This window comes from Mus musculus, chromosome 13 (assembly GCF_000001635.26).
Source record: "Mus musculus strain C57BL/6J chromosome 13, GRCm38.p6 C57BL/6J".
Classification (NCBI taxonomy): Eukaryota; Metazoa; Chordata; class Mammalia; order Rodentia; family Muridae; genus Mus; species Mus musculus.
This window is the reverse complement of record NC_000079.6, coordinates 45,515,891-45,540,386: the sequence shown is the minus strand read 5'-3', so window position 1 is coordinate 45,540,386 and position 24,496 is coordinate 45,515,891. Positions and strand designations below refer to the sequence as shown.

General features: G+C 48.2%; 1 protein-coding gene and 1 long non-coding RNA gene across 5 annotated transcripts in view; one reads left to right on the top strand and one right to left on the bottom strand.

Moving 5' to 3' along the window:
* Gmpr (guanosine monophosphate reductase) overlaps nucleotides 1-24,496 on the bottom strand; it is a 38,959-nt gene that overhangs the window by 6,000 nt on the left and 8,463 nt on the right. For 2 of the 4 annotated variants that reach the window (NM_025508.5, XM_017315562.1), the window contains exons 3-7: nucleotides 23,305-23,388; nucleotides 19,362-19,535; nucleotides 10,598-10,679; nucleotides 7,987-8,093; nucleotides 1,320-1,362 (exon numbers count right to left, since the gene is read on the bottom strand). In NM_025508.5, coding sequence (NP_079784.1) covers nucleotides 1,320-1,362; nucleotides 7,987-8,093; nucleotides 10,598-10,679; nucleotides 19,362-19,535; nucleotides 23,305-23,388 — 490 coding nt within the window. Of the gene's footprint in view, nucleotides 1-1,319; nucleotides 1,363-7,986; nucleotides 8,094-10,597; nucleotides 10,680-19,361; nucleotides 19,536-20,211; nucleotides 20,356-23,304; nucleotides 23,390-24,496 lie in introns of those variants that run through there. The other 2 variants (XM_030247352.1, XM_017315561.1) reach the window with 2 other exon arrangements.
* Gm34582 lies at nucleotides 15,033-19,179 on the top strand. The gene is made up of 3 exons (XR_382304.4): nucleotides 15,033-16,083; nucleotides 18,286-18,477; nucleotides 19,109-19,179. It is a non-coding gene; the product is annotated as a predicted gene, 34582 (long non-coding RNA).

Genomic DNA, 24,496 nt, shown 5'->3' with positions numbered 1-24,496 from the left:
TGAGATAACTAGTCTGGCCAGACCTTCAGATGAAGAAAGTCACCAGCAGGAACCCTGAGCACAGATCTGCTCTACACAACTGCTTAAACTGGTTCCCGGTGATTTGTATTTCTCAACGCTCAAATTGCTTCCCAGCTGGCTTTTCCTAGACGAGGTCCTGCTCTCTTTCCTTGGTGCATGCAGGACTACACTTTAAACAGAGCAGGTCAAAGGCCTGAGGAAAGCTGAGGACAGCACCAAGCCTGGGGACATGGTACCTCCTGAAGGACTGTAGCTTTTTAGTGTGTTTAGCTCCCACTTAGTACTGTGGTCCATGGGGCATACCCGGAGGAAGCCCACACTAGGTAATGCTTAAGGATAAGGCCCTGCAGCTAACTGTGGGACTGTGACCTTGTCATACCCTGGATAGGCAAGATAGAAGAGGGTTTGTTCTCTCTTTCACAGCAGATCTAGGGGCAGGCATTTTTTTTTTATGCTATACGTTGGGTTGCTAAGAAACTGAGCCAGCAGGATCCTCCTCTATCACTGCTGTAAAAACAGACCAAGGGCTGGTGGGATGGCTCACCAGGTAAAGGCACTTGCTCACAAGCTGAAACACCCCCAGACCCACACGGTGGAAGGAGAGAGCTGATTACTATACAATGCACACAAATACAACGTAACTCTAATGTTTGTGTTGTTGTTACTATGACAAAAAGTTTTCTACCACAGTGTGTATGTGTGTGTGGTGTTGTATAGTGTACAGCTGAACAATCTGAGGCTGGGCAGGTAGTTCCCGTTTGTGGAAAGGGGGCAGCACATACGGGCTCAGCAGCTCTGTTTTACCCCCCTTCTTGTGAGATGTTAGTGTGTGGCACAAACAGGGAGCCCAGAAGCCCTACAGCAGAGACCTTGATGGGTTACAGCAGACACTACTGCCCTCTAGTGGGAGGCAGGCCTGGTCAACCTTCCACCAAGACTGGATCCAGCCAGGATGAGGTGGGGGCTGCTCCAGGTGGTGGTATCTGCACAGCGGAGCCAGAGTCACGGGAGCGAGCGCTGGGCATTCCCCTCTCTTACTGAAAACATCACAAGCCGACCCACTCCTAGCTCGCCATCCCCATTCTGGGCTCCCGGCTTGCTCAGCAACAGACCCGAAGCAAGCTGAGCCGGGAATTGGTTAGACAGAAATGAAACCCCCCGGCAAAGAAAAGTCCCGATGAGCTCAGAAGCCCCTCGGGGGTTCCCTTCTCCATCTGGTTCTTCCAAGCTATCCAGAGCTCCTCCTTCCCTGTCAGCCCCTCTCCCCCTTGTGGCAGAGCTGTGTCCCTCGTACTTACCAAAGGCTTTGGCGACATCTCCTGGACATGTGCAGCCTCCATCCTTCAAAGGAAGGAAGGAGAGAATATCAGTAAGGTGGGAACAGGCCAGACCATGCTCACCAGTGAGGAGGAAGTAACCAGGAACTACCTCCCATCCCTACCCAAGCAGCTGGCCCAACACTACCCTCACTTTGACGGTCAGAGGCCGTCACCCCTGCCCATCCACCCTCTGGTCTCAAGCACCTATGTCTGGGGAGGAGGACAAAGTGTGTCAGACTGGCCACTGTCCCCCGCTACACCATTATATAACATGCCCAGCCACTCCCTGCTCCCTCCTCCTCCCCGCTCAGAAGCCACCCCTCCCTGCCTACAGAGAGGTGAGATTTTTTTTTAGTCTGAGCGCTAGATTATTTTAAGAGCTGAGAAAAAGGGCACGGAGCTGGCTCCTCTATCTTCTCAGCTGCCTTGCATCTCCAGTCCATCAGATGTCCTTAAAAACAAGTGCTCATTGCTGACATCCACTCTGCCCACACAGCACAGGCTGGCCTCACAGGCAGCATGATAAGCTGCAAGCTTAGGTTACAGTCACTGACTCAAAGTTCCTAGGATACAGCCTTTACGTGCTTCCTTATTAGCGAGACCCCCAATGTGCAGGCTGCGATTTACTATCCTAGCAGAGCCTGGGTGATATGGAAAGAGAAGGGTGCCAATGCTCTCGAGTGCCAGCAAAGCACAGAGAGACAGACAGCCCGGGAAGGAACAGGAAGAGATGGGGACAGTGAACAAAGTGACAGGGATGTAGCCAAGCACAGCGTGGGCTTGACAAACGCCAAGACCTCAGAAGGAAGGCCCTGTCTTCATAAAGTGGGAGCCAGCTACACGGAGCTGGACATTTGGTTTAGGAACACATTATGTCTGTGGGGTAACAGGTGAAAGTCGGCAAGGCAACCACCTCTTGAGTTGCAGGTGGGGACATCTAGCTACAAGAGGGGCAAGACCCTTCCTTGCAAAGAACATCTCACCCCGAAAGTACTAGGCTCTGTGACTCGACACTCTTCTGTTTGGCCGGAGACAGAGTCTCACTATGTCAACCTCCTGGGTGCTGGGACTACAGGCCTGCACCCCCCACACACACACACACATACACTAAGGATAGTCTTTCTCCATCACCTAATTGGCCCTCACACTCCAAGGAGGAGGGTTCAAAGCCTGCTGCTTAGCTATCCTTGCTGATAGATGTCTGTGAGCCTATCACTCAGAATGCAGAGGCAGGAAGATTCAGAAATCAGAGACAGACATCATCAATATATATGTATAATATATATATATATATACACATAATATTATACATATAATATATGTGTATATATTATATGTACAATATATATATTATAAGTATAATATATGTGTATATATTATATACTACACATATAACACATGTATGTTACATATTATATGCATAATATATATACATATATATTATATGTATAATATATATGAGCATAAACAAAATGTTTTTATGCTTGCAGCTCTGATCAGTGGGGAGGTGCTGAAGACTCAGTCTTTCCTTCCAAACATTTCTAAGGGTAAATACTTGCTCAGTCAAGTGCATGGTTCTCGAGTGGCTCCCGTGAAGCCTGACTATTTTAAGAGTCAGATTCTCTGGACAAGGTATCTGGGCAAAGCCCTCAGTGTGACATCACAAAAACCATGTGACTGCTTCCAGGCTTGTTTCTCTTCGCCTCCAAATGTTTGCTTTCCACTTCACATGTCCCTTGCTTACCCCGCTCGCTTTCTAGAGTTTTATCTTAGATAAAAACCAGCTCCAGGAGCTGGTTGGGCGGCTAGAAGTGGAAGCTATGCAAACCCATGGCCCAAGTCAGTCCTAATCCAATCCCCAGAACCCACGTGAAAAGCAGGATGTGGTGACATGTCCCCATGATCCCAGCATGTGCCCGTGAGCCCAGCGTTCCCCTGATGAGATGTAGAGACAAGAATCAGGCAGAGAAAGTTATGAGGCAGCTAGCCTGGGGTACACAGCACAGCAACAAGAGACTGTTTCCACATGGTAGGAGAAAACGGACTCCCTAAAGGTGTCCTCTGACCTTCACTCGTGTGCATGGGTTATATAGACACAAAAAAGGCATAAAAATTAAAGCCAGCGCTACACACAGGACTGCAACCCATAATCAGATTACATAAACGCAAGCTTTTGTTTGTCGCTGAGTCCCCAGCAATGTGACTTCAGAATACTCTTTGCGCACTCCTAAGTAGCTTGGGACTACACTAGGATTTATCATGTGAACACCTGAAAAAAAAATCACAGGATGGTGGTCAGAACTAACGCCTGTCTCAGAAGCCCATTGTCACTGAGACCTCAAGAAATGCTTCAGGCTGGAGATATGGCTCAGCTGATAGGCATACTGCTCTTCCAGAGGACCTGGGTTCAATTCCCAGCACCCACACAACGGTTTACAACCATCTGTACTAGGGGAGCTGATGCCTTCTCTTCAGGCTTCCGCAGGCACCAGGCACACACCTGGTACAGAGATATATGTAAGCAAAAACAATTATACACATACCATTTTTTAAACTAAAAAAGCAGACAAGCCTATTTTCCAGTGGACCCAAAGTCCTTGGTTAATGTGGCTGCATAATACCATGGAGAGAGTATTTTATCCACGGTCTTGTCTGTTCACGTTGCTGGTGTGTACACTTACGAGAAACGGGTGATGCACATCCAACATGCCAGAATACAAGAGGTGTTGAGTGCAAAGCAATTTAACATGCTTTATCAAGAGGCTGAAGTTGGCACCTTCTACAGTTTACAGTTCAAGGAATCCCATGATGCTCTAGGAAGACAGAACATGGAGTACCCTCCTGTCAACTAAGATAGTCAGCTGCTAAGAAATTGTAAAACAATTGAGTCTTGGGCAAATATGCAAGGCAGGAATTGACAATCTTTGCTTGTCTTGTTTCTCAACATGGCTAGCGTTATATTTAAGGACAGAAGGCATCATGGGATAGGAGTGATTTGGTTCAGGGATTGCTGGCATGCCTCTTCTGATTAAAAATAGTTGCTCAGGGACTGAGGTGATGGCCCAGCTGGTCAATCGTTTGCCTCCTAATTGTGAGGACCTGGGTTTGAATACCCAGAACTCATGTTAACAGCTGAGTGCAGCAGCCCAGACTGGCTGTCTCCACATAGCCACAGAGGCCTGAAGACAGGAACCTCACACGCCAGACAGCTAACCTTGCCTGTCTAGGACAGTTCCAGGCCAATGAAAAACAATGTCTCAAACAAAAGGTGGGAAGTACCTGAGGGCTGACACGCGGCTCAAACACACATTATGGCTCAGGCCTCTGTAGAGAGGATGGTGTGAGAAGGCATGGGGCAGGGGGAGAAAGGAACTCAAAACCAACTGCTTCTCCCTGGCCAAGGGAACTCACTTATTCTCTCATTCACACCTTAGAAACCCAACACGATCTCCCCTCAGCTGGCAGCAGCAGCCATTTAAGATGTGTATGTGACACAGAGCCACTGAGAGCCCTGATGGCGAAGATGGTAAAGGGACTTACAGTCACACCTGAGGCTTTGGGGGCTCTGGTGCAACTCTGTCCTCCAGATGTCACAAAACTGGGGTGGGGGGAGAACCAGGATGGCCTGCACATGAGAGACCCTGGAAAGCTCAGGCCTGTTAACATGTCCTCCTAGACAGAAGGGGTGGGGACGGTTATCAGAGCCACTCTGTAGAGTCCAGCCACACATGCCTTCCTACCCAGCTGCATGTGGTGTAGCTGTGGTTGGAATTGCCTTCAGGCAGTGCTGTGAGGTGATCACTCATGCTGGGGTAGTTCACACACACACACACACACACTCCTGTAACTACTTGCCCCTGTGAAGTAAGCCCCAATAATTATTGGTTCACAAAACTGCATTTGGATGGGATCATTTCTTCATTCAGGCATGGGTGTCTAATCTGGGGTGAACAGACGTTTGTTCCTGTCTCCCCTGGAAAAGTCACACAACTAGAGCCAACCTCAGAAATGGTTAATTCACTGGGATTCAGGCCAGGAAACGTGTGTGTGTGTGTGTGTGTGTGTGTGTGTGTGTAAATGCACACTTCTTGGAGTGGTTTCTCGGAGCTAGGTCTTGACAGAAACTTTGAGAGCCACCGGCCAACAAGAGCCTGGGATTCCTGGGTGGCTCCAGCTAAGTTAAGTGTCCTGCTTGCAAATGCAGATTCACAGCTCTGTCAGCTTTTTTACACGCTACTTCAATAAATGTGTGTTCTTCTCAGTGGAGCAAAACCTGGAAAAGTACTGTGTGTGTGTGTGTGTGTGTGTGTGTGTGTGTTATAGAACTATCATTAACCTTTTTTCATTTATTCTAGTGTGTAGCACATAGTAGCACCTTTGGGTGTTGAATGCTTTCACAGGGATCTTATATCAGATAACCCACATATAAGATACTTAGTTTATGACTCATAACAGTAGCAAGCTTACAGATATGAGAGGCAGCAATGAAATAATTTTACGGTTGGGGGGTCAGCACAACATGAGGAACTGTATTAAAGGGTAGCAGCATTAGGAAGGTTGGGAACCACTGACATTGTAGATACTTTCCGAATGAACGGGCGAGCAGACGCCTACCGAATGAGGAAACAGGAGAAGTATAGGCCATGTGCAGTGTGAGCCGACACCTGGATTCTAGCTGTGGCAGCGGACAGCCATCTGAAGTACTGGTTAATGCCTGGCGCCTAGAGGTTTCTTACCCTGAGCACTCACGAAGCCAAGCCTGCAGGGCTAGAACGCCACCGAGAGGCTACCATGAAACAGAAACCGGAGGCTGAGATCTCCACAGGCTGTGGAATGGAGCCAAAGCCAACGAGGCAGCGCTCCACAGTGATGATGGCCTAAGTTCTTACATCTGGACTTGCAGGAAAATCTATTGGTGAGCCCCTGTGGAAGCCTGGCCTAGCAACTGCCTAAGTCAAATGACTGGAAGGTTTGATACATTCAAGTCAAATCAGCCCCGTTATGAACCGTTAAAAATATACCATCACTCTGAATGCAATGTGTAATTGTACTTGTGTACAAAAATGTGCACGGATGGGTGGGTGGATGGATGGGTGGGTGGGTGGGTGGGTGGGAGGGAGAGGGGAGAAGAATAGAAAAAGAGGGAAGGAGAGAAGGGAAGTAGGGAAATAGCCTATCTTACATAGTTATGATTTTTTTAACCTGTTTGTTCAACCAACTGCAGACAAAAATACTTAATGAAAAAAATCTTCACCTGTACTAAATGTGCACAGACATTTCTTGTTATCCCATAAGCAATGCAGGGTAGCAACTGTTTACCTAGCATTCACTCCATATGAGGTCATCTGGAGATGATTTAAAGTATACGGGAATAGGTATGGAGGTTATACCTCAATACCAGTCCACTGTGCACAGGGAGAGACGTGAACCTCTGTGGACTGTGGTTTCCCATGGGAGTGCTGGACTCCATCCCTAGAGAATGTCAAGGAACAGCTGGGCACATCATCTATCCACCCATCCATCATCCATCCATCCATCCATCCATCCATCCATCCATCCATCCATCTTAACTAACCAAGCAGGTACCATGGTCCACTACAGCATGGGCCTGTAGTATGTAGCTCAAATCACGTAACTCTTGGCAGTGGTTTACACGGTGGTTTTGTGAATGATGTGGATGGAGTAGGTGCATTTGATGGCTGGGGATGGTCATCATCATCCCAGGAGTTCTGTCAGAATACCCGTGCCATGTTCAACTCCTTCCTTCCCACACCTTGACTGACCCTGCCCTCCACAAGTCACAGGTGAGGTGGAAGCATCCGACTGCCTCAGCTCACTCCTCCTCCTTCCTGTCAGAGGCTCCTGCTGACTCAAGGTCTGAGGTTCGCTTCCCACCTGCGCATCCCTCTGCTTCTTCACCCGCTCACAAGTTCCCAAGGCCACTGGACTCTCTACCTACCTTGGTGCCTGCCACGCCCCTCAGAAACCAACACGAACCTACAAATCCAGAGTGATCTTGTTCCTCTGTAGCCATTCTTAAGAACCAGCCCACAAGGCCAAAGTGGAATCTTCCTCCTTGACCAGCCCCGGAAACACCAACTCCACTGCCACAGCTTAATTCTGTTCCCCAAACGCCCTTCAGATCGGTGTCCTGCCCATTCTTAACCCTTCCCAGAGGAGCCAGCCTGTTGGCTGCTGAAAAGCAACCTGCCCACTTGCAACCTCCTGCTTTGACATCTTCAATAACTTCCTATTGGGCTGAGAAGAATGCCCCCCGCCACCACCACCCCCCGACTCCCACATAGTTCTTAGCCACACTCTCCCAAGAACTCATCCGAGATCTGCATTTCTACCCCCTTCCCCTCCCCACTCCAGTGACTTCATTTTTATTTTTTCCTTCTGTCATCTCATCTGTAACAAACCCCCACATTTCCTTATCACTTCCCCAAGCATTTCCCAACTCCTGAACCTGAGATATGATGGCCCTTAGCCTGCCCCTCCCAAATTCATTGCTGACATCCAGATCTCTAGGACCCATAAATGTGATATTTTGGGAGGTAGGGTATTTGAAGGCAGCATGGTCCCTCAGAGGCATGGCAAAGATCTCCCCCAGGGTCCCCAGAGGCTCCCAGACCCTAATACTCACAGAGATGATGTGCCCCTTGAGGCCATGGGCGGAGTCAGCACACTCTATCACCGCACTCAGCTGCGGGTAGCCCACTCCTGTCTTGGTTCGGGTGGTGCACACAGAACCTGTGTGGAAAGAGAGGTGGATTCACAGAGGGTTCTGCGTGAGTCGAACACAATAGAAAACGACACCCCTTCGCCATCTTATGGCCCTGCCCCAGTGAAGGGTGACTTTTCCCCAACAGTGGACATATGCTGACTAGGCAGGCAACACGGTCTTATTATACAGTACCCCACTGGCCATATAAGCCCTTCAAATCCTCACCATCATCCAGGGCAAATGTCTTACAGATCACCACCCACACAACCTTCAATGCCCTTCCTGATGCCATGTTCCCCCCACCCTCCTCAGCCCCCCCCCCCACACACACAATGGTTGAGCATGGAAACCTCCCCTCCCTCCACACATGAGGACTCAACTTCCAGGGGGCGCCCAGGATCCTCCCAGCTTTCTCCTGGCTTTCTCACACCCTCAAACTAAACCCCACCTGGTGTGGTTGTGGTGGAATGAATTTGCATTAGGGTGAATAAAAGCCTTGTCCCAGGGTTTGACCTTTACCTTGGAGTGAGGAAGCCACACAACTGTTCCGATTACTCAACCCTGGGCCAAACACAGCCCAGCTTCCATCCATCTGCCTTAATCTCATGCTATACCTACCGTACACCCCATCTCCCTGGACGGAGTCCCCACTCAGCCTAGGGCAGTGCTTCCCAGCCTTCCTAATGTTGTGACCCTGTAATACATTCCCTGATGCTGAGCTGACCCCCAACCATAAAATTATTTCATCGCTACTTCATAACTCTAATTTTGTTACTGTTATGGATCATGACGTAAATATTTGATAGGCAGAATATCTGACATGTGATCCTTGTGAATATCTGATAGGCAGGATTCTTCACATGTGACCACTTCCAAAGGGGTTGTGACCCATAGGTTGAGAACCACTTGCCCAGAACCTGGGGTCAACTTGGCTTTTGCCACCACGTGGATATCTTCCTCCCTTGCCTCCTCCTGCCCCAGTGTCCCATTCAGTCCTGGTTGTGTTCTTTCAGGTCCAGGGAACACCAGTATCCCGATCCTATGTCCCATGTCCCCACTTCTAATCAAGTGAGTACCCACCTACATGTCCCACCTGCTTCTTCTCTTGTCTGCTCCTGTCTCCCTTCCCCTTCCCCTTCCCTCTCCGCGTAACACTCCCTACTCCCACATCTTCCCCATTTTTCAGGGCTCCACCTTAAAATTTCACGGCCCCAGGGAAACTGTGCAGCACACATACATTGTCTTTTGAGGAGTCGGTTTCAGTCATTATCTGTGTGGGAGTGCTGGGGTCTGTTTTCCCTGCTGGGTAGTAAGCTCTGGAGATTTCACACTCCCGTCTGCCTGACACTGAGAAGGGGCCTCATGCACAAGAACACTATAAATAGCATGGAAAGAATGCAGCAACTCAAGCATGAGTGAGTCACCGTCACTCCTGCTCCACCAAAGCTCTCATCCTCCTGCTCCTCCTGCAGGACTTGTGGGGTCCCCTAAGTGCTGCTTTTGGGGCAGCCTGGGGACCGTTTCTCTTGCTCAGAAAGTTATTAACCGCCTAAGTGGGTGGCATTGAGGAAAACCACAGGTAACAGCAGAGCTTGAAGTCTCCCTGTAGGTTAAAAGCCTGCCTGCTTTGTGAGCCGACCGGACCATTTTTCCAATCATTGCGCTCACACAGTCTCCTCCTTATGCTGGGTCACAGCACAAGGGTCCTCTTCCTACAATGGCACACACCTACATGGTCCTTGCATCTGATTCCTGTCTGATTCCTTCTTAAAAGACTGTATTTTGAGGGTAGAAGGCTGTTGCTTTTTAGCGTGTGTGTGCGCGCGCGCATGTGATCTGCTGTTATTTTTTAGTCCCAGATCAAGTGTCTATAGTCTTTCTTCTCTTCACTCTGATGCTAGTATCTGGGTAATGATGCATGTTCAGGGCAGAATGTTAAAACACGGCAGTGAGGATGTAGGCTTGGCTATGGGAAACAGGAAAGCAAACACCTGCCAGTCCCAATAAGAAACTGCAACTCCCAGGTTAAGGCTGGACTGGCTCTAGTTGGTTTCTTCACTCAAGAGGCCTACGGCTAGCCCTAGTGCCTGAGCAGTGCATTAGTATCACATGGGGAGCCAGTGGGCCACAGGTCATGTTCAAATGTGGCCTCTTAGTCACAAGTGTTTAGGGTCCTTCAAACATTCACATGGACGTAGCCATTCTTGTTCATTAACTGTTCTCGTGGATTCCCCACAGACCTTTCTCTTCAAAGTGACCTGTGCAGTCTGCTCTCCCACACTAACACTCTGGTCAGAACCTCACCACACAACCACATGTCTGCTCGTGTAGGAAGAGCCTGGGGTCATCAGAGGGCAGTTCAGTGGCATCTCAGGAGCTTCCCCGGGGAAGATCAGATCTTCCAAAGGAATGAGCCTTGAACCTCTGGGCGAGTACTTTACGGTTCCCATGTAGCCTCCTTCCAGGAGCCCCAAGCCCCAAGGCCCCTGCTCCCCACAGTCAACCCTGCTGTGCTCTTGACAGGTCTCACCTGGTCCGACTCCCACTTTGATGATATCTGCTCCAGAGAGGATGAGCTCTTCCACCATCTCTCCGGTCACCACGTTCCCTGCCTGCGACAGGAAGAACAGGGCTCTCCATCACCAGAAATGACTCTGGGGCAGGTATGGGAGGTCACAGAGTGGCCAGTGGGGAGGTTCACTCCTGACTCCAAGGGCATGTGTGTATTGAGGCTACCACAGTTCCAGGAGACAAAAAGAAAACAGTGCCCCCAATTCTGAAGTTGATTAGGTCTGAGCCTCGATGAATGTGTCCCCGACTTCCATTTCTACTAAATTCCAGCCAGAAGCTGATAGCAGAGACCCCTCTTGAAAAGTCACCTGTGTGAAGTGATTGCATGGAAGCTACAGAAATGTACAAGTTTAGAAACAGAAAATCCATGAGTGTCTAGGTCAGGGCATATGGAACAGCTCAACGCTGATGAGGTCAAAACAAAAATCTTCTATGGGACCCGAAATCCACAAGCAATGGTGCACACTCGGCTGATCAAAAACGCCATTAGCAATGGGCGCAAGGCTACTTAGGCATTTGCAAAAACCCTGGAGGATCTTTACAGAACCTGAAAAGCCATGGTTAAAAAACTGACCTTCTCGTGGTGTCTGGCCCTAGGCTGGGGTTCCCACCTTGGTACGAAAGAGCAGCAGGCCCTGATGGGCCATATGCTACTGGTACAGGCTCTGTCTACAAATGGAGTGGTGCTTCCGTCCTAAGAATAGACCTGCAAGCCAGGAAGTGGCAGAATCCATCAACTACAAGAATGCATCTATGCTGGAAATAGTACAAGCTCTCTGACTGCAGGATCTTGAAAGAGCAAAAATAGCCCTTTTATTACAACTCACTGCCCCATGGATTCTTCAGCTGGTACCCAGGATGCTTGGCAAGATGCCCTTCACTGGGTTTTCACAACCGTACAAAGTCACATTTTGCAAAACACATCCTTACTCTTTCTACTCCCACCAAAGCCCTAGTGTCCTTTCGCTGAATTAATTCCCTGGGGGAAATATTCTTGTTTTTTTTTTTTTTTTTAACATCTACAAAATAACTGAACTCCACAGAAAAGGTTGTTAGAAAGAGGTGACAAGGTCAGTGTGAAGCTACTTGGTTATAAGCACCAGCTGTCATCCGACAATGATGACGGACGTCACAGATGGAAGATGGAGTTGGGTTAAAGGCCAAGCTGATTCCCCATTAACTGCAGGGTAGTGTAAAGGCACAGTTAGAGCTATCTATACAAAAATAATGTGCATGCAAGGAGATGATCCAGTCAACCAACAGCCAGCTAGGGGAAAGCTATGACAAAGGGTGACCAGCTGGAATATACGGAGAACTCATAAGCTCCATTTAAAAAAAAAAGACAATAGAAACAAAAAGAAACAGATATGGCTAATGTCATGCACTTAACTTTATATGCCAGCAGGCGTCTATCTTTCATCTACCAAATCATCAGAGGTTTTGAACACTACATTAAAAAATATTCACATTAATTCTTTCTACTGGTGGGATATCTTTTCTAGCACAAGTTTTCCTGGAAAAAAATTTGAACCTCAAAAGTGTGCTTGTCACTTGTCCCATGAATTCGGAGCCTCTCTCCCAATGATGCCATTGCAAGAACAGCCAAAGATTTAGACACAGAGACGTGCCATTTGCAAAGTGAAAAACGCTCATTTTTCCAACAGGACTAGTTCTACAGGATATTATGAAGAGCCAGTTCAGATAAGAGAGGATAAAACCTAGTCAGAAATAAAAGTGACATACAGATTTCACTGTGAAGTTTATGCACAGGTGGCCCTCTGGCCATGGGAGTTAGGTCTGTGGGTAGGGAGGGCCTGGTCAAAGGTGATTAAGAGAAGAAGCTGCTGTCTGTCATCATGTCATCCCTACCTTGTGTAGGGAGTGGATACAGGCTTGAGGGTGTGACAGCCTCTGGAAGCATGATAGGCCCTGTCACTACGGTAGCTTGTGCTTGTTCACTTCCCGGGCAGCCGTGACGAGACGAAAACCATGTGCCCTATCTGAGACACTGATGCAGACAGGAGGGAGTTTCTGCTGGGCATCCCCACTGCCCCAGTGGCATGGTTTCTATCGGAAATGTCCCCAAAGCTCAGAGGCAAATGCTAGGTCCACAGTGCTGCAGTATTGACAGATGGGGCTTGGGGAAGTTGAGGGCACTACTGCATCATCAGGGTCAGCCGTGGACTGATGAATTCCTAAGTTCATGAGCCCTTAGGAGGGAGTGGGAAGGGCAAGCGATGGGGCCCACCTGGGGGAAGTGGCAGATGAGGGGAGACATATCTTTGGAGGGCGTGTCTTATTCTTACTATCTTCAGCTCCCAGTCTCTACTTCCTATGAGGTACATGGTTTTTTTTTCTCCCCCAAATACACCATGTCATGATGTTCACCTCCACACAGACCCAGAAACCACAGAGCCATGTGACCATGAACTGTAATTTCGTGAGCCTTATTTTTTTCTCAGGTCTTATCAGGAAGCGGACTGATAGACCCCAGGAAACAAACCAAGTTTCATATTCAAGGTCATAAATCTAAAAAGAAATGGTTCCTGGACATGGTGACACTTGCCCATAGTACAAACAGCCTGGAAAGTCAAGGCAGTAGGATGACAAATTTAAGGCCAGTGTGGTCAATGTAGTGAGGCCCTATCTCAAAATTAAAAGCAATAAAAAAGATGGTTGGGGGTGTGGCTTAATAGAATATTCATCTAGTATGTTCAAAGCCCAGGGTTCAGTCCCTGGGGGAGGAGGGGAGGTGGCACAAGACAGTCTTGTGTAAGCATCTGAAACTGTATGTTCAATTCCCAGTACCAACAAGAAAACCTAAATAGGAAGAGGGGGAGGGGAGATAATAGACATGCTGAGTCTGTATTAATCCACTTAAAAGAGTATCTAAAATTTTCAGCAGGCAAATACTTAGGAAGGTTAGAAGCTTCTCTCAGCCAACACCTCTGCCTCCCTTCTCCAGCTGGCCATAGGTGAAGAGCAAACAGACTGTTCAGAGGAACGCTGGCCTGGTGCAAAGGCCGGGAATCGCCAGCTTCTCCCATGATTCTAAAACCACTAGACATTCATTCACCCAGAGCCCTTCAGCTCAGAGAGCCCCGGGTAAATGCTAACTCCTCCTTACAGTGCCTCGGAAAGCCAGAGAAGAGAGAATTAACATTTTCAAAAACCACCAAGAACCAGAGGCATGGGCATACACTGAAGGTTTCTGAATGGAGCACAGATTTCAGGGGTCAGCGCAGGCAAAGAATGGCTTAGGCATAAACATCTACCTTGCCAAAGTCTTCCGTTTATTGCTGGGGAAACCAACCGGAGCGAGCATTTAAACACCTCCTGGCAGGCCAGCAGGCACTGCAGAGGTCCTTGCTGCTGGAGGCCGCCCAGAAGTCTATGGGAACTCCTGCTCCCTCTGCCATGCTCTCTCTTCACAAACCCTGGCTCTGCACTTGCTCCCTCTCCCCCCACCCCCTCCCGCCCCCACATTCCTGCACTGCTCAATCTCCTCTGGTTTTTGTTCTTGAGGATGACACACAATTCACCCCAGTTTACAAACAGGCCAAGCGTGGCCCTTAGCACCAGCCAAGTGTGCAACATCTTGAGAAGTGGTGCCTGACTTTATCTTTGCATGTTTGTTTGTGTGTGTGTGTGTGTGTGTGTGTGTGTGTATGTGTGTGAGAGAGAGAGAGAGAGAGAGACAGAGAGAGAGACAGAGAGAGAGACAGAGAGAGAGACAGAGAGAGACAGAGGGAGGGAGGGAGGGAGGGAGGGAGGGAAGGAGAGAGACAGAGACAGAGACAGAGACAGAGACAGAGAGAGGGAGGGAGGGAATGAGAGAGAGAGAGAGAGAGAGAGAGAGAGAGAGAGAGAGAGAGAGAACACATGTTGTATGTGCATAAGCATGGAGGCCAGAGGTCAACCTCCGGTGTTTCTCTCCTCAGGACTCCATCCACCTTATTTTTTGAGATGGGGTCTCCTTTCTACCAGAAGCTCTCCAATTGAGCTAGGCTGGCTTGTCAATGTGCTCCAGAAACTTGCCTCTCTGGCCCGCCCAGCACTAAGATTACATGTGCTCATTTCTACATAGGTCTAGTAATCAAACTTGGGACTTTATGCTTGCATGGCATTTGTACCAACTGAGCTATGTCTCCATCCTTTCTCTTACTTCTTACAACTCCATTGCATAGGCCCTACCTTTCTTCTGTCACTCAGTGTTCAGAGCACATGCTTTCAATGGAACTGACTGCCTGAAAGGAACTGAGAAACTATTAGGGCACACTGTACGGGTAGGGTGACAAAACACTATCCCATGTGGACACCATAACTATTCTTCTTTTCTTAGTGTCCTCAAACTCCTTTTCCCAAGCAAGGAACACGGAGAGTAAAAAAAAATTCCCCGTAGGGCTCTCAGGTCGTGAGCTGGCATGTTGGGGTACACTGTATGAAGTTGTGTCTCTGTCCTTCCTCACCTACCTAAGGAAGTCTCTGATTGGCTTTAATAAAAATCATGGCCAATCAGTTTGACAGGAACTAGAAGGCAGGACTTCCTGGGAGGGAGAAAGGAATTCTGGGAAGAAGAAACAGGAAGCACTTTTGCCAGGAGACATGAAAAGAATGTGACTATGGGCCTGGAAGGTTTAGCTAGCCACGTGGCTGGATGGAACTAGGTAGTCAGGTTAACCTAGATGAGCTAGTTCAGAGTCTGCCTAGCTAAGGCCTAAGGCTTTGAAATATTAAAAAGTGTGGTTATTTGGTGAATTAGCTGGTTAAGGAATAATTGCCACTGTGTTGATTTCTAACATTAATTAATAAATAACAGAACACTAATAATCATTTTACACTGGCAGACTTCGGGAGCGCTGTGGTATGAATGTCTGTGTCCTCTTAAACTTTGTGTCCTGACCCTAAACAACAGGGCAGTAAGATTAAAGATGAGGCCTTTAAGAGGGCTCTCATGAATGAGCTAACTGTTCCTTAGAAAAGGGAAGAGTGAGCATGTGTCGGCCTTTCTGCAATGTGAGGACATGCCTACACGTTACCTATAAAGGAAGAGTGTCACCAGACATTGGATACTCAGTCTTGGACTTCCAGTAAGTTTCCATTGTTTATAAGCCACCCTGTTTATGGTGTTTTGGCAGCAGCCTGGAGGGAGGCACCGAGTTGGTGAGTTTAATGGTGCAGCCACTAGCTACCAAGTAGGGGGTGGGGAGGGAGACTGAGCAAGACACCTGGGAAACAGCAATGGCCTTCAGTCACAGACACAGCTGACAAAACAGCAGGGAGGATCTCCAACGGAAAAGCTGGCACACTGCAAGGACAGGCTGACCACTCACGGAGAGCTTGGCACAGGCCAACTCAAACTGTGTTGTTTAGGAATGTATAAGTGGCAACACCAGACAACTGCCAAGAGGAGAACTGTAACCAGAGCTGGGGAGAAGACCTGAGGTGAGACGCATATGTTGGGGGAAGGAGGAGATGGGGGAGCTGTAGGGTTGCTGGAGTAGGACTTATGACTACCCATTAAACATCCCTGTTTATGCACTTTTCATAATTTAGAACGTTACCAAAGATGTGAAGCAAGACCACTGAGCCACACCTCCTTAAGCCTATGTTATTTCCCATTAATCCTTTGTAAGCAATGCATGCCATGAGAGCAATAAACAGGCCCTCAGCTGTAAGCCCTCCTTGTCCCCAGAGCAACTAAGACAAGAGAGGTAAGTCCCACCCTCCAGATCCTTCCAGAGCCATGTGGATCCCTGCAGAGCTCTCCAGACCCCTGCAGACCCTTTCAGAGCCCCCAGATCCTTACAGAGCACCCCCAGACCCTTTCAGATCCCTGCAGACCCCCAAGCAGATCACAGCGGCCTTAGGCCCTCCCTTCTCTCCTCACTCATCTCATGGAATCCATGAAAGGCATCATATCCCCAACAAATACATGTTGAGATTTCTACATGCCTGACGGGAAATCAGAGAAGTTAAGTTTAATGTCAAAGCCGGGCAGTGGTGGCGCATGCCTTTAATCCCAGCACTTGGGAGGCAGAGGCAGGTGGATTTCTGAGTTCGAGGCCAGCCTGGTCTACAGAGTGAATTCCAGGATAGACAGGGCTACACAGAGAAACCCTGTCTCAGGAAAAAAAAAAAAGTTTAATGACAAGTGCTATTCAAGACCACCACATCCCAGTCAGGGCCAGGGCTTCTGTTCTAGAATTCCAAGGTTTTCTCCCAAGTGGCCTGAAAGAAAGTTACCACAGAGGCGACTGAAAGGAGCATCAGGTGGAACTAGGTACTCATGGGTGGCGCTGGGCACAAGAAGGGACAGCAACTTCACCATGCCCTGGTACAGGCCTTCCCAATTAGAAACGAAGGCACTGTTCCCCTCTGATCCTGCCCAGTGGCAGGTGATCATGGGCAAACAAGTCTAAATGTGCCACGTAAGGGATGGTCTTTATCTTCAGGGCTCCCTTGCTTCCCAAAGGAGGTTTTATATTTTGTGTTAATGTGGTGTTATAATAAGTCCCCACACCTAAGAGCAAATCAGGGTGTCTGCAGTAAATGTGGGATAACCGCTTCTAGTCTTTACTGAGATGCTGGGAACGAGAGAAGGGACTGACCTCTCCCTGAAATACTCGGAGTATTTTTGGACATACAAGCAAGCTAAACTCTAACTCTCACGTACAACAAACACACATTTGTTTTCCCAAGCACTAACTAATTCCCAGCAGAATGTCCTTACAACTTATCTCAGTTCAGATTGTACCTGGACATCGTGTCAGATCCCATAGGTCTGAGCTCAGTCCCAGAAGACTGCTTCACACGTCAGAAGCCAGCCCTGAACAGTAGACTCCATAGCTCCTGCCTGGTTTGGCTTCATGTCCAAGGTTCGAGGCTAGAGTGGCTCACAGACTCAAACACACACGCTGGCTGGCTTACTAACTTAGCAAAGGCTATGAAGGACAGAGAGAAGGCAGATGAAGATTTAGCTCAAGGGAGGGTAAGTCCTCAGAGGAGCTGTGTCAGGAATCCAAGGCTCAACTAAGATTCTCCCGGCAGCTCTATCATCCCGAAGTCTATCTCAGGAAGTACAGGCCTGGGAGTGGAGGGGATGCCTTGGAGGGTTAGGTGTTGAAGACTCATTTCTCAGCTGATGGTGCTGCTCAGAGGGGACTGGATCGTGAGGGTAATGACTTCACTGTTGGATTTGTGGAGAGCCTTTTGGGGTGCCACTTGGCAGGAGTCTGACATTGGCCAAGCACAAGGAAATGGGCTTCAGACAGGAATCTGACATTGGCCATGACAAGGAAGTAAGTCCAGACAGGAATCTGACATTACAGCATGCCAAAGAAGTAAGTTCAGGCAGGGACCTGACGTTGGCCAATGACAAGGAAGCAAGAATCTGGTTTTAGGGTAGAACAAAGAAGTAGGCTCAGATATCTTGATCATCCTTAGAAACATGGGGCTTTGTGTTTATTGTCTTGCTTGGTCCTTGACGGTTGTCTTTCTAGTTCCTTATTGTACCGCTCGCACTTCAAACTTGCATGCAATTAAAATGGTATAAAAAGGGGATTGGGAAAATTAAATTTGCCTTCAGTCCCAGAATTGACTGGGGTCATGCTACAATGTTGTCTAACTGATTTTTTTTCTTTTTAGTCCTCACTCCCTCGATTGGAGAACCTGTTGACTGACTGAGCAGGCTTGGTCATGGATTGATCCATTGATAGGTTCAGAGTGAAACAGGTCCTATAAAGGACCTCCGTGAGACCTCACAGAAGAAAGTAGGTTGACAAGGGAACGTCTTAGAAGAGGAATACCTTGACTGTGGCCCCTTCTTATTCCCATGAGGTAATTTCTTATTACTTGTTTTTGTTGTTGTTGCTGTGGTAAAAATACCATGAGCAAGACCAAAACTTAGTAAAGAAAGGTCCTTAAAGAGACAACTGAACTCCACTAGCAGAAACCATGAACAAGTGCCCACTTCCTGACAGGGAAATGTGAGGCCAATGGGTTTGACATCACAGTGGTGTCAGGGGGTGAGTCATGAACTGGCCACTCTCTCTATCCCATACTAAGACCAAAAAAAGACTGGAATAAACACAAAAGATTGGCTTCCCCCCCCCCCAAATCCAAACTGTGACTCTGATGCCTACCCCTCCCTTCCTTTTAGTCAGTTTACCCTTGTGAGCAGTCAACATACCTTTAGCAGGTAAATAAAGATGCTAGTCATTGAGAAAATACAGAAAAGGAAAAGTAAAAAACAAACAAACAAAAACAAAGGTATTAGATATGACACCATCTCACCCAACCTGTCATCATTATTTGACTCCCACAAAATGCTTATGTCATCGAGTCCAGCCCTCGAGGTACAACTATCTACTGATAAGCCTGGGTAGGATGTAGGGCAACATGTTGAACTAAAACCCTGGCATGTGTTTTCAATCTTAAAATAAATATACTCTATTGTGGGGTGATGAAGATCCCCCTCCCTCTTCTTTTACAGGGGACACCTGGTAACAGACAATAGGAGCCATTTACCAAAAATAAGCGACAATGTCGATCAGGATTGTATTCATGTCTTAGAGGAAAGCCAGTTCTTCTGATCCTCCCTAGTGTCCACCTGTCTCTTCCCTGTGGATTTGCAAATACTCTTCCAACAAAAGCTGTGGAAGGGGACCCAGCACACCACGCCTCCCAGGCCCCTCATCTTGAGAGCATCCCATCAGACTTACCATGATGGTGTGTTCGGGGAATTTGGATCGGACCAGTTTCACGAATTCCACAAAATGCTCTGAATACCCATTGGCCACATCCAGGCAGATGAACTTCACCTGAGGCACAGCTTCCAAGATGCGGCTCATCCTCTCAAGATCATTCTGCCCGCTGCCAGAACTCACGGCTACATGCTGTGGCAAGGTGTAGCACAGACAATGGCCATGAACAGTAGGACTCAAAGGAAGACCCTCCCTCCATCCGGCAGCCCTCCGAGGTCTACCCTGAGCAAACACAGAGGCTCTGTTCAAACAGCAACAGAGGTAAAGGAGACCTGCTCCTTCCCTCCTTCTGTGATCTAAATTCATGGGTTGTTTTTTTTTTTTCCCCTATCCTTGACTTAACACCCATCCTTGAACCTGGGTCTCGGCAACAAAACCTCTCAGTAAACAGATTCTAAAATATTCAGGAGACCTTGCCCTTGGCTTCGTCTCCATTTTCTCAAGCTTGCTGTGTAGAACTTTGTGCTGCGTGTGGAGCTACTGGTGCCGATGTGTCATATGGGGAAACTCACAGAAGGGCAACATAGGAAGTTTCCAGAAATAACAAGTGAGGGCAACAATCATGTACAGATTAAGGAGATGCGTGTCTAGGATATGACTCGGCGGGAAACATGTGTAAGGTCATTCATCCTCTGTGAGCTCAAGTCCATCTGGACCACACTGTACCTGTGTAGTACATAGCTACATAGACACGCATGGAGAGTGTTATCCACCTGAGAGCCTAGAATGGCCTGGGAGACAGGCCTCATAGGCATGCCTTTGGGAGATTACCTAGATTGAGTGAACTGAGGTGGGAGACCTGTATCACCTTTCCTTTGCTGGGATGCTGGGATGAAGCTGGGATGATGCTGGGATGGTGGGATGCTAGGATGATGCTGGGATGGTAGAATGATGCTGGGTGCTGAGGTGGTGTGATGCTGGGATGCTGCTGGGATGCTGGGATGGTGGGATGCTGGAATGGATGTGAATGGAGAGAAGCAGCAGATCAGCAGAATGCATGCATGACTCTCTGCTTCCTGCCTGTGGACACACGTGGCCAGCTGTCTCACCTTGACTCCCCATCATGACCCTCTGTACTCTTGGACTGTGAGCCAGAATAAATCCTCCCTTAAGCTGCTTTTGTCCGAAAATTTCAGCACAGAAACAGAGGAGGAAAACTAAGACATCGTATCCAAAAATGAACAAATAAATAAAACCAGGGGCTGGAGAAATGGTTCGGTGGTTAAAAGTGGCTACGGCTCTGGCAGAAGACCCAGGTGCGATTCCCAGCACCCATGCAAATGCTTACACCCATAACTCCAGTTCCAGAGGATCAACGTCTTCCTCTGGCCTTTGTGGGTATTAGACATGCATGTAATGCACATTATACATGTATTACATGCAGACAAACACACAGAACGTAAGTATTTTAAAAGTGACACCTAGGTTGAGGTGGATTTTTTTTTGCTGTTTTATTTTTATGCATATGATGCATAGGCAATCATTAGCTACATAGAATTTGTATTGTATGAAGCAGCACATGTCATATACAAGTGATTTAAATCTACAAGAGGATATATATAGATTATATGTAGGTTTACTACAGGGCCTGAGCAACCAAGGACTTTGGCATCTGCAAGGAGCCTGAGACCCCAACAGCTAGCAAGGGCCGTCTATACTCTGAACAATATATCCAAGATGGAAGAGTTTATATTGAGCCAGAATTCTTTTATCTCAAGCCAACTGTCTGTAGTAAAAGTCCACACCTAACTATTTAAACCACAGCAAAAGCAACAGCAGCTATGCCAGCATCCAAAATCATTATCTCATTACAAATGACCTCCCCACAAAGAGGCAGGCCCAGACCTCACTGCTGGCTTCAGCTTAGAACCAGTAGAACTTAGAACTCAGTCATGTCATGGGAAGGGCTTATGATATCATTTACTCAGTAGAACGGGGCCACTGAGGCACAGCAGCACAGCATGTAAGACACCTATACTGGATAGTTTTGTGTCAACCTGACACAAGCTACAGTCATTTCAGAAGAGGGATTCTCAATTGAGACTACACTCCCACCAGAATGGCCTGTGGGCAAGCCTGTGGTACATTTTCTTGATTGATGTGAGAGGGCCCAGCTCACTACAGGCAGTGCCCTCCCCCGGACTGGGAGTCCCGGGTGATATAAGAATGCATGCTAAACAAACTATAAGCCCATAAGCAGCAGCCACCCAAGGCCTCTGGTTCAGTTCCTGCCTGTCTCAAGTTCCTGCCCTGAGTTCTTTCTCTAGATGACAGACTATACAATGTACATGCCGTAGAAGAAATAAACCCTTTTCTCCCCGGGGTTACTTTTGGTCACGGTGTGTCATCACAGTGACAGAAACCTTAAACTGAGACATCGCCTTACTAAACTAGCAATTTTAGGTTAGTTATGCCATTATTAAAAAACATTTTCCTGGTTCCCAGGAGGATTTGATTCATTCTCTCCCTCCCTCCCTCCCTCCCCCCCTCTCGTTTTCTTTCTGATAGCACTGGGTACTGAAGGTAGGGTGCCACTCACATTTCAATCCTCCCAGGTAAATCCCACCTAAGCTACTTCCCAAACTTGTACTTTTGTATTTGAGGGACAGGCTTTGTGGCCCAGGCTGCCCTTGACTTTGAACTCCTCCTGTCTCAAGCCTCTAACGTTTCGGAGGTTATAGGCTATGGCACTGGGCCTGGCTCTAGATTACTTATCGAAGCTTATCTATTACTCTTTAGCTCCTTCTTCCCGTCTCAGTGTGTATGACATCTCCACCTAAGTGTCTAGCATGGGCAACTAGTGTCAACGACACCACGCTTGCAGCTCTTGCGTTTGGTTTTCTTTCACTCAGCAAAATGCTCTCTGGGTTTGTTCACACCATGAGAAGTCAGTATTCCATTCCTCCTGTGGCTGGATAGCATTCTATCCTATTGATACATTTCATTTATTTGTCCATCAGTTAGACATTTGAGTTGTGTAGGCTGCATTTCCTACTTCTGGGCTACTATAAATATTATGAGCACTTAGGACCCAGTGCATGGGTGAATATATGGTTTCATTTCTTCTAGGAATGGAGCTTTTAGTTATATGGTAACTCATGCTTCCTACTTGAGTGTCTCAGTCAGGGTTGCTACTGCTGGGACGAAACACCCCCACCAAAGCAATGTGGAAATGAAGGGTTTATTTGGTGTCTGCTCCCAAGGAAATCAGGACAGAACTCCAGGGAAGGAACCTGGAGGCGGGGGCTGATGTAGAGGCCATGGAAGGATGCTGCTTACTGGCTGGCTCAGCCTGCCTTCTTAAAGAACCCAGGACCACCATCCCAGGGATGGTCCCAACTGCAATGACCTGGGCCCTCCCTCAGTAATCACTAAAAACAAAATGCCCTAGAGACTTGCCCCCAGCCTGATCTGATAGAGGAGGCATTGCTCAGATGGCCACAGCTTGTGTTAGGCTGACATTAAACCATGTTCGGGCCGTTTAAAAGACAACCTCAGCACCTACTATATTCCTCCCCACTATATATATGAGCATCCCAATTTCTCCACACTCTTAACAATTCTCACATCATTCTAATGACGGCTCTCCTAGCAGGTGTTAGAACGTAGTGAAATAATCTTGTTATCATTAGGATGCACTCTCTGTAGCCAGGAAAAAGCAGTTAGATTGGATTCACCTGGCACCCCGTGGCAGGAAGCAAGGCTCCTTCCCCAGGCTCTGGGCACAGATATGTACTCCCCAAGGTGAAGCCAATCTCATGGGTAATTCCGTGCCTGTGGCGGGTTTCCTCAGCCAAGCCCAGGCAGCGACCTAGCATCCTGGGTACTGATTCAAATACTTCTGACATGGCTGCAGACTTTTCCTCCCCCTTCAGCCCATGTCCTGTAAAACGTGTCATACCTGCAGGCATTCGGGGTGGGTTTCCGCAAAACATTTCCAGTCATCCAGGGAGTAGTGCTTGTGAACGGCTGTAAACATGGCATGCTGGGAAACAAAACCAGATTGTCAGGAGCGAGCCAGGGGAGCCCATTTCCCCCGCCCCGCCCCTTCCCCCGCCCCTTCGGCCTGGTGGGGTAAGCCAGGGACAAAAGCATCCGCGGCTGCCTTTCACGCCTAGTTTGCTCTGAGTGCGTCCCTGGGAGCCAAAATCAAACAAAGGTGTATGCGATGAAGCAATGACTCGCAAAATGGTCCCCTGCTCTGATCTGATCAGACAATGCGTGTTCAGTCTTGGGAAGCCCTGCTGAAAGGCAAGCGAAGGAATAAGGGCTCATTTCCAACCAGCTGGCCCACCTAGCTCTTGCTCACACCCAAGGCAGGCCAAGAACACAGAGGCAGACGATCCCCTAGACCAGGAGAGTTAGCCTCCTGCTCAGCCAACCAAAGGACCTTTGCCTTACATCCAAAGCGTCCCCAACTCACAGCCTAAATACTTCTGGCTGAAAGCCAAGAAGAGAGGCTGTTTTGGGCTACTGAGCCAGACTTCACCACCATCAGACCAATGGCTTGCAAACACCATTGGATTCTCAGAACAACTTTGAACAGAATTACTGTCATTAGGAGTATTTCTTAACACACACACACCCATTTCTATGGGGAAGGGGGTGGTTAAGAAATTTAAGAAATATATAGCAAAGCTACGTAGGGTGGCACGTGTCCAAAACTCCAGCACTTAGTAGGCTGGAGGCTGAGGCTGGAGGATTGGCAGCAGGTGAAGGCCAGCCACAACATAGCAAGACCCTACCTCACAAAGGGGTGTGGGGCAGAGGACCAATTTAGCAGTTGCTTATAGCAATGGCCCAGCATGAGATTTCCCTGCTCCTCAGCCTCTCCTCTAACTTCTGAGTCGCCCTACACCTCCAATTTCCCGCTCTAAGATCCACACTGTCTGTGGATCCCAAAAGTAGACACCTCACAGAACCCCCACGTGGTTATCTCAGCCAGTGCAGGCCATGGCGTTCCTGGGAAACAACCACATGAAAGTGGGAAGGGCAGAGCAAGCTTCGGGTTCTTCAGTGGATAACAAGTTTGCAGACAAACCAGGCTACCTGTGTGGCTCCTTGAGCCCCACACCCTTTTAACTGTGAGCTTG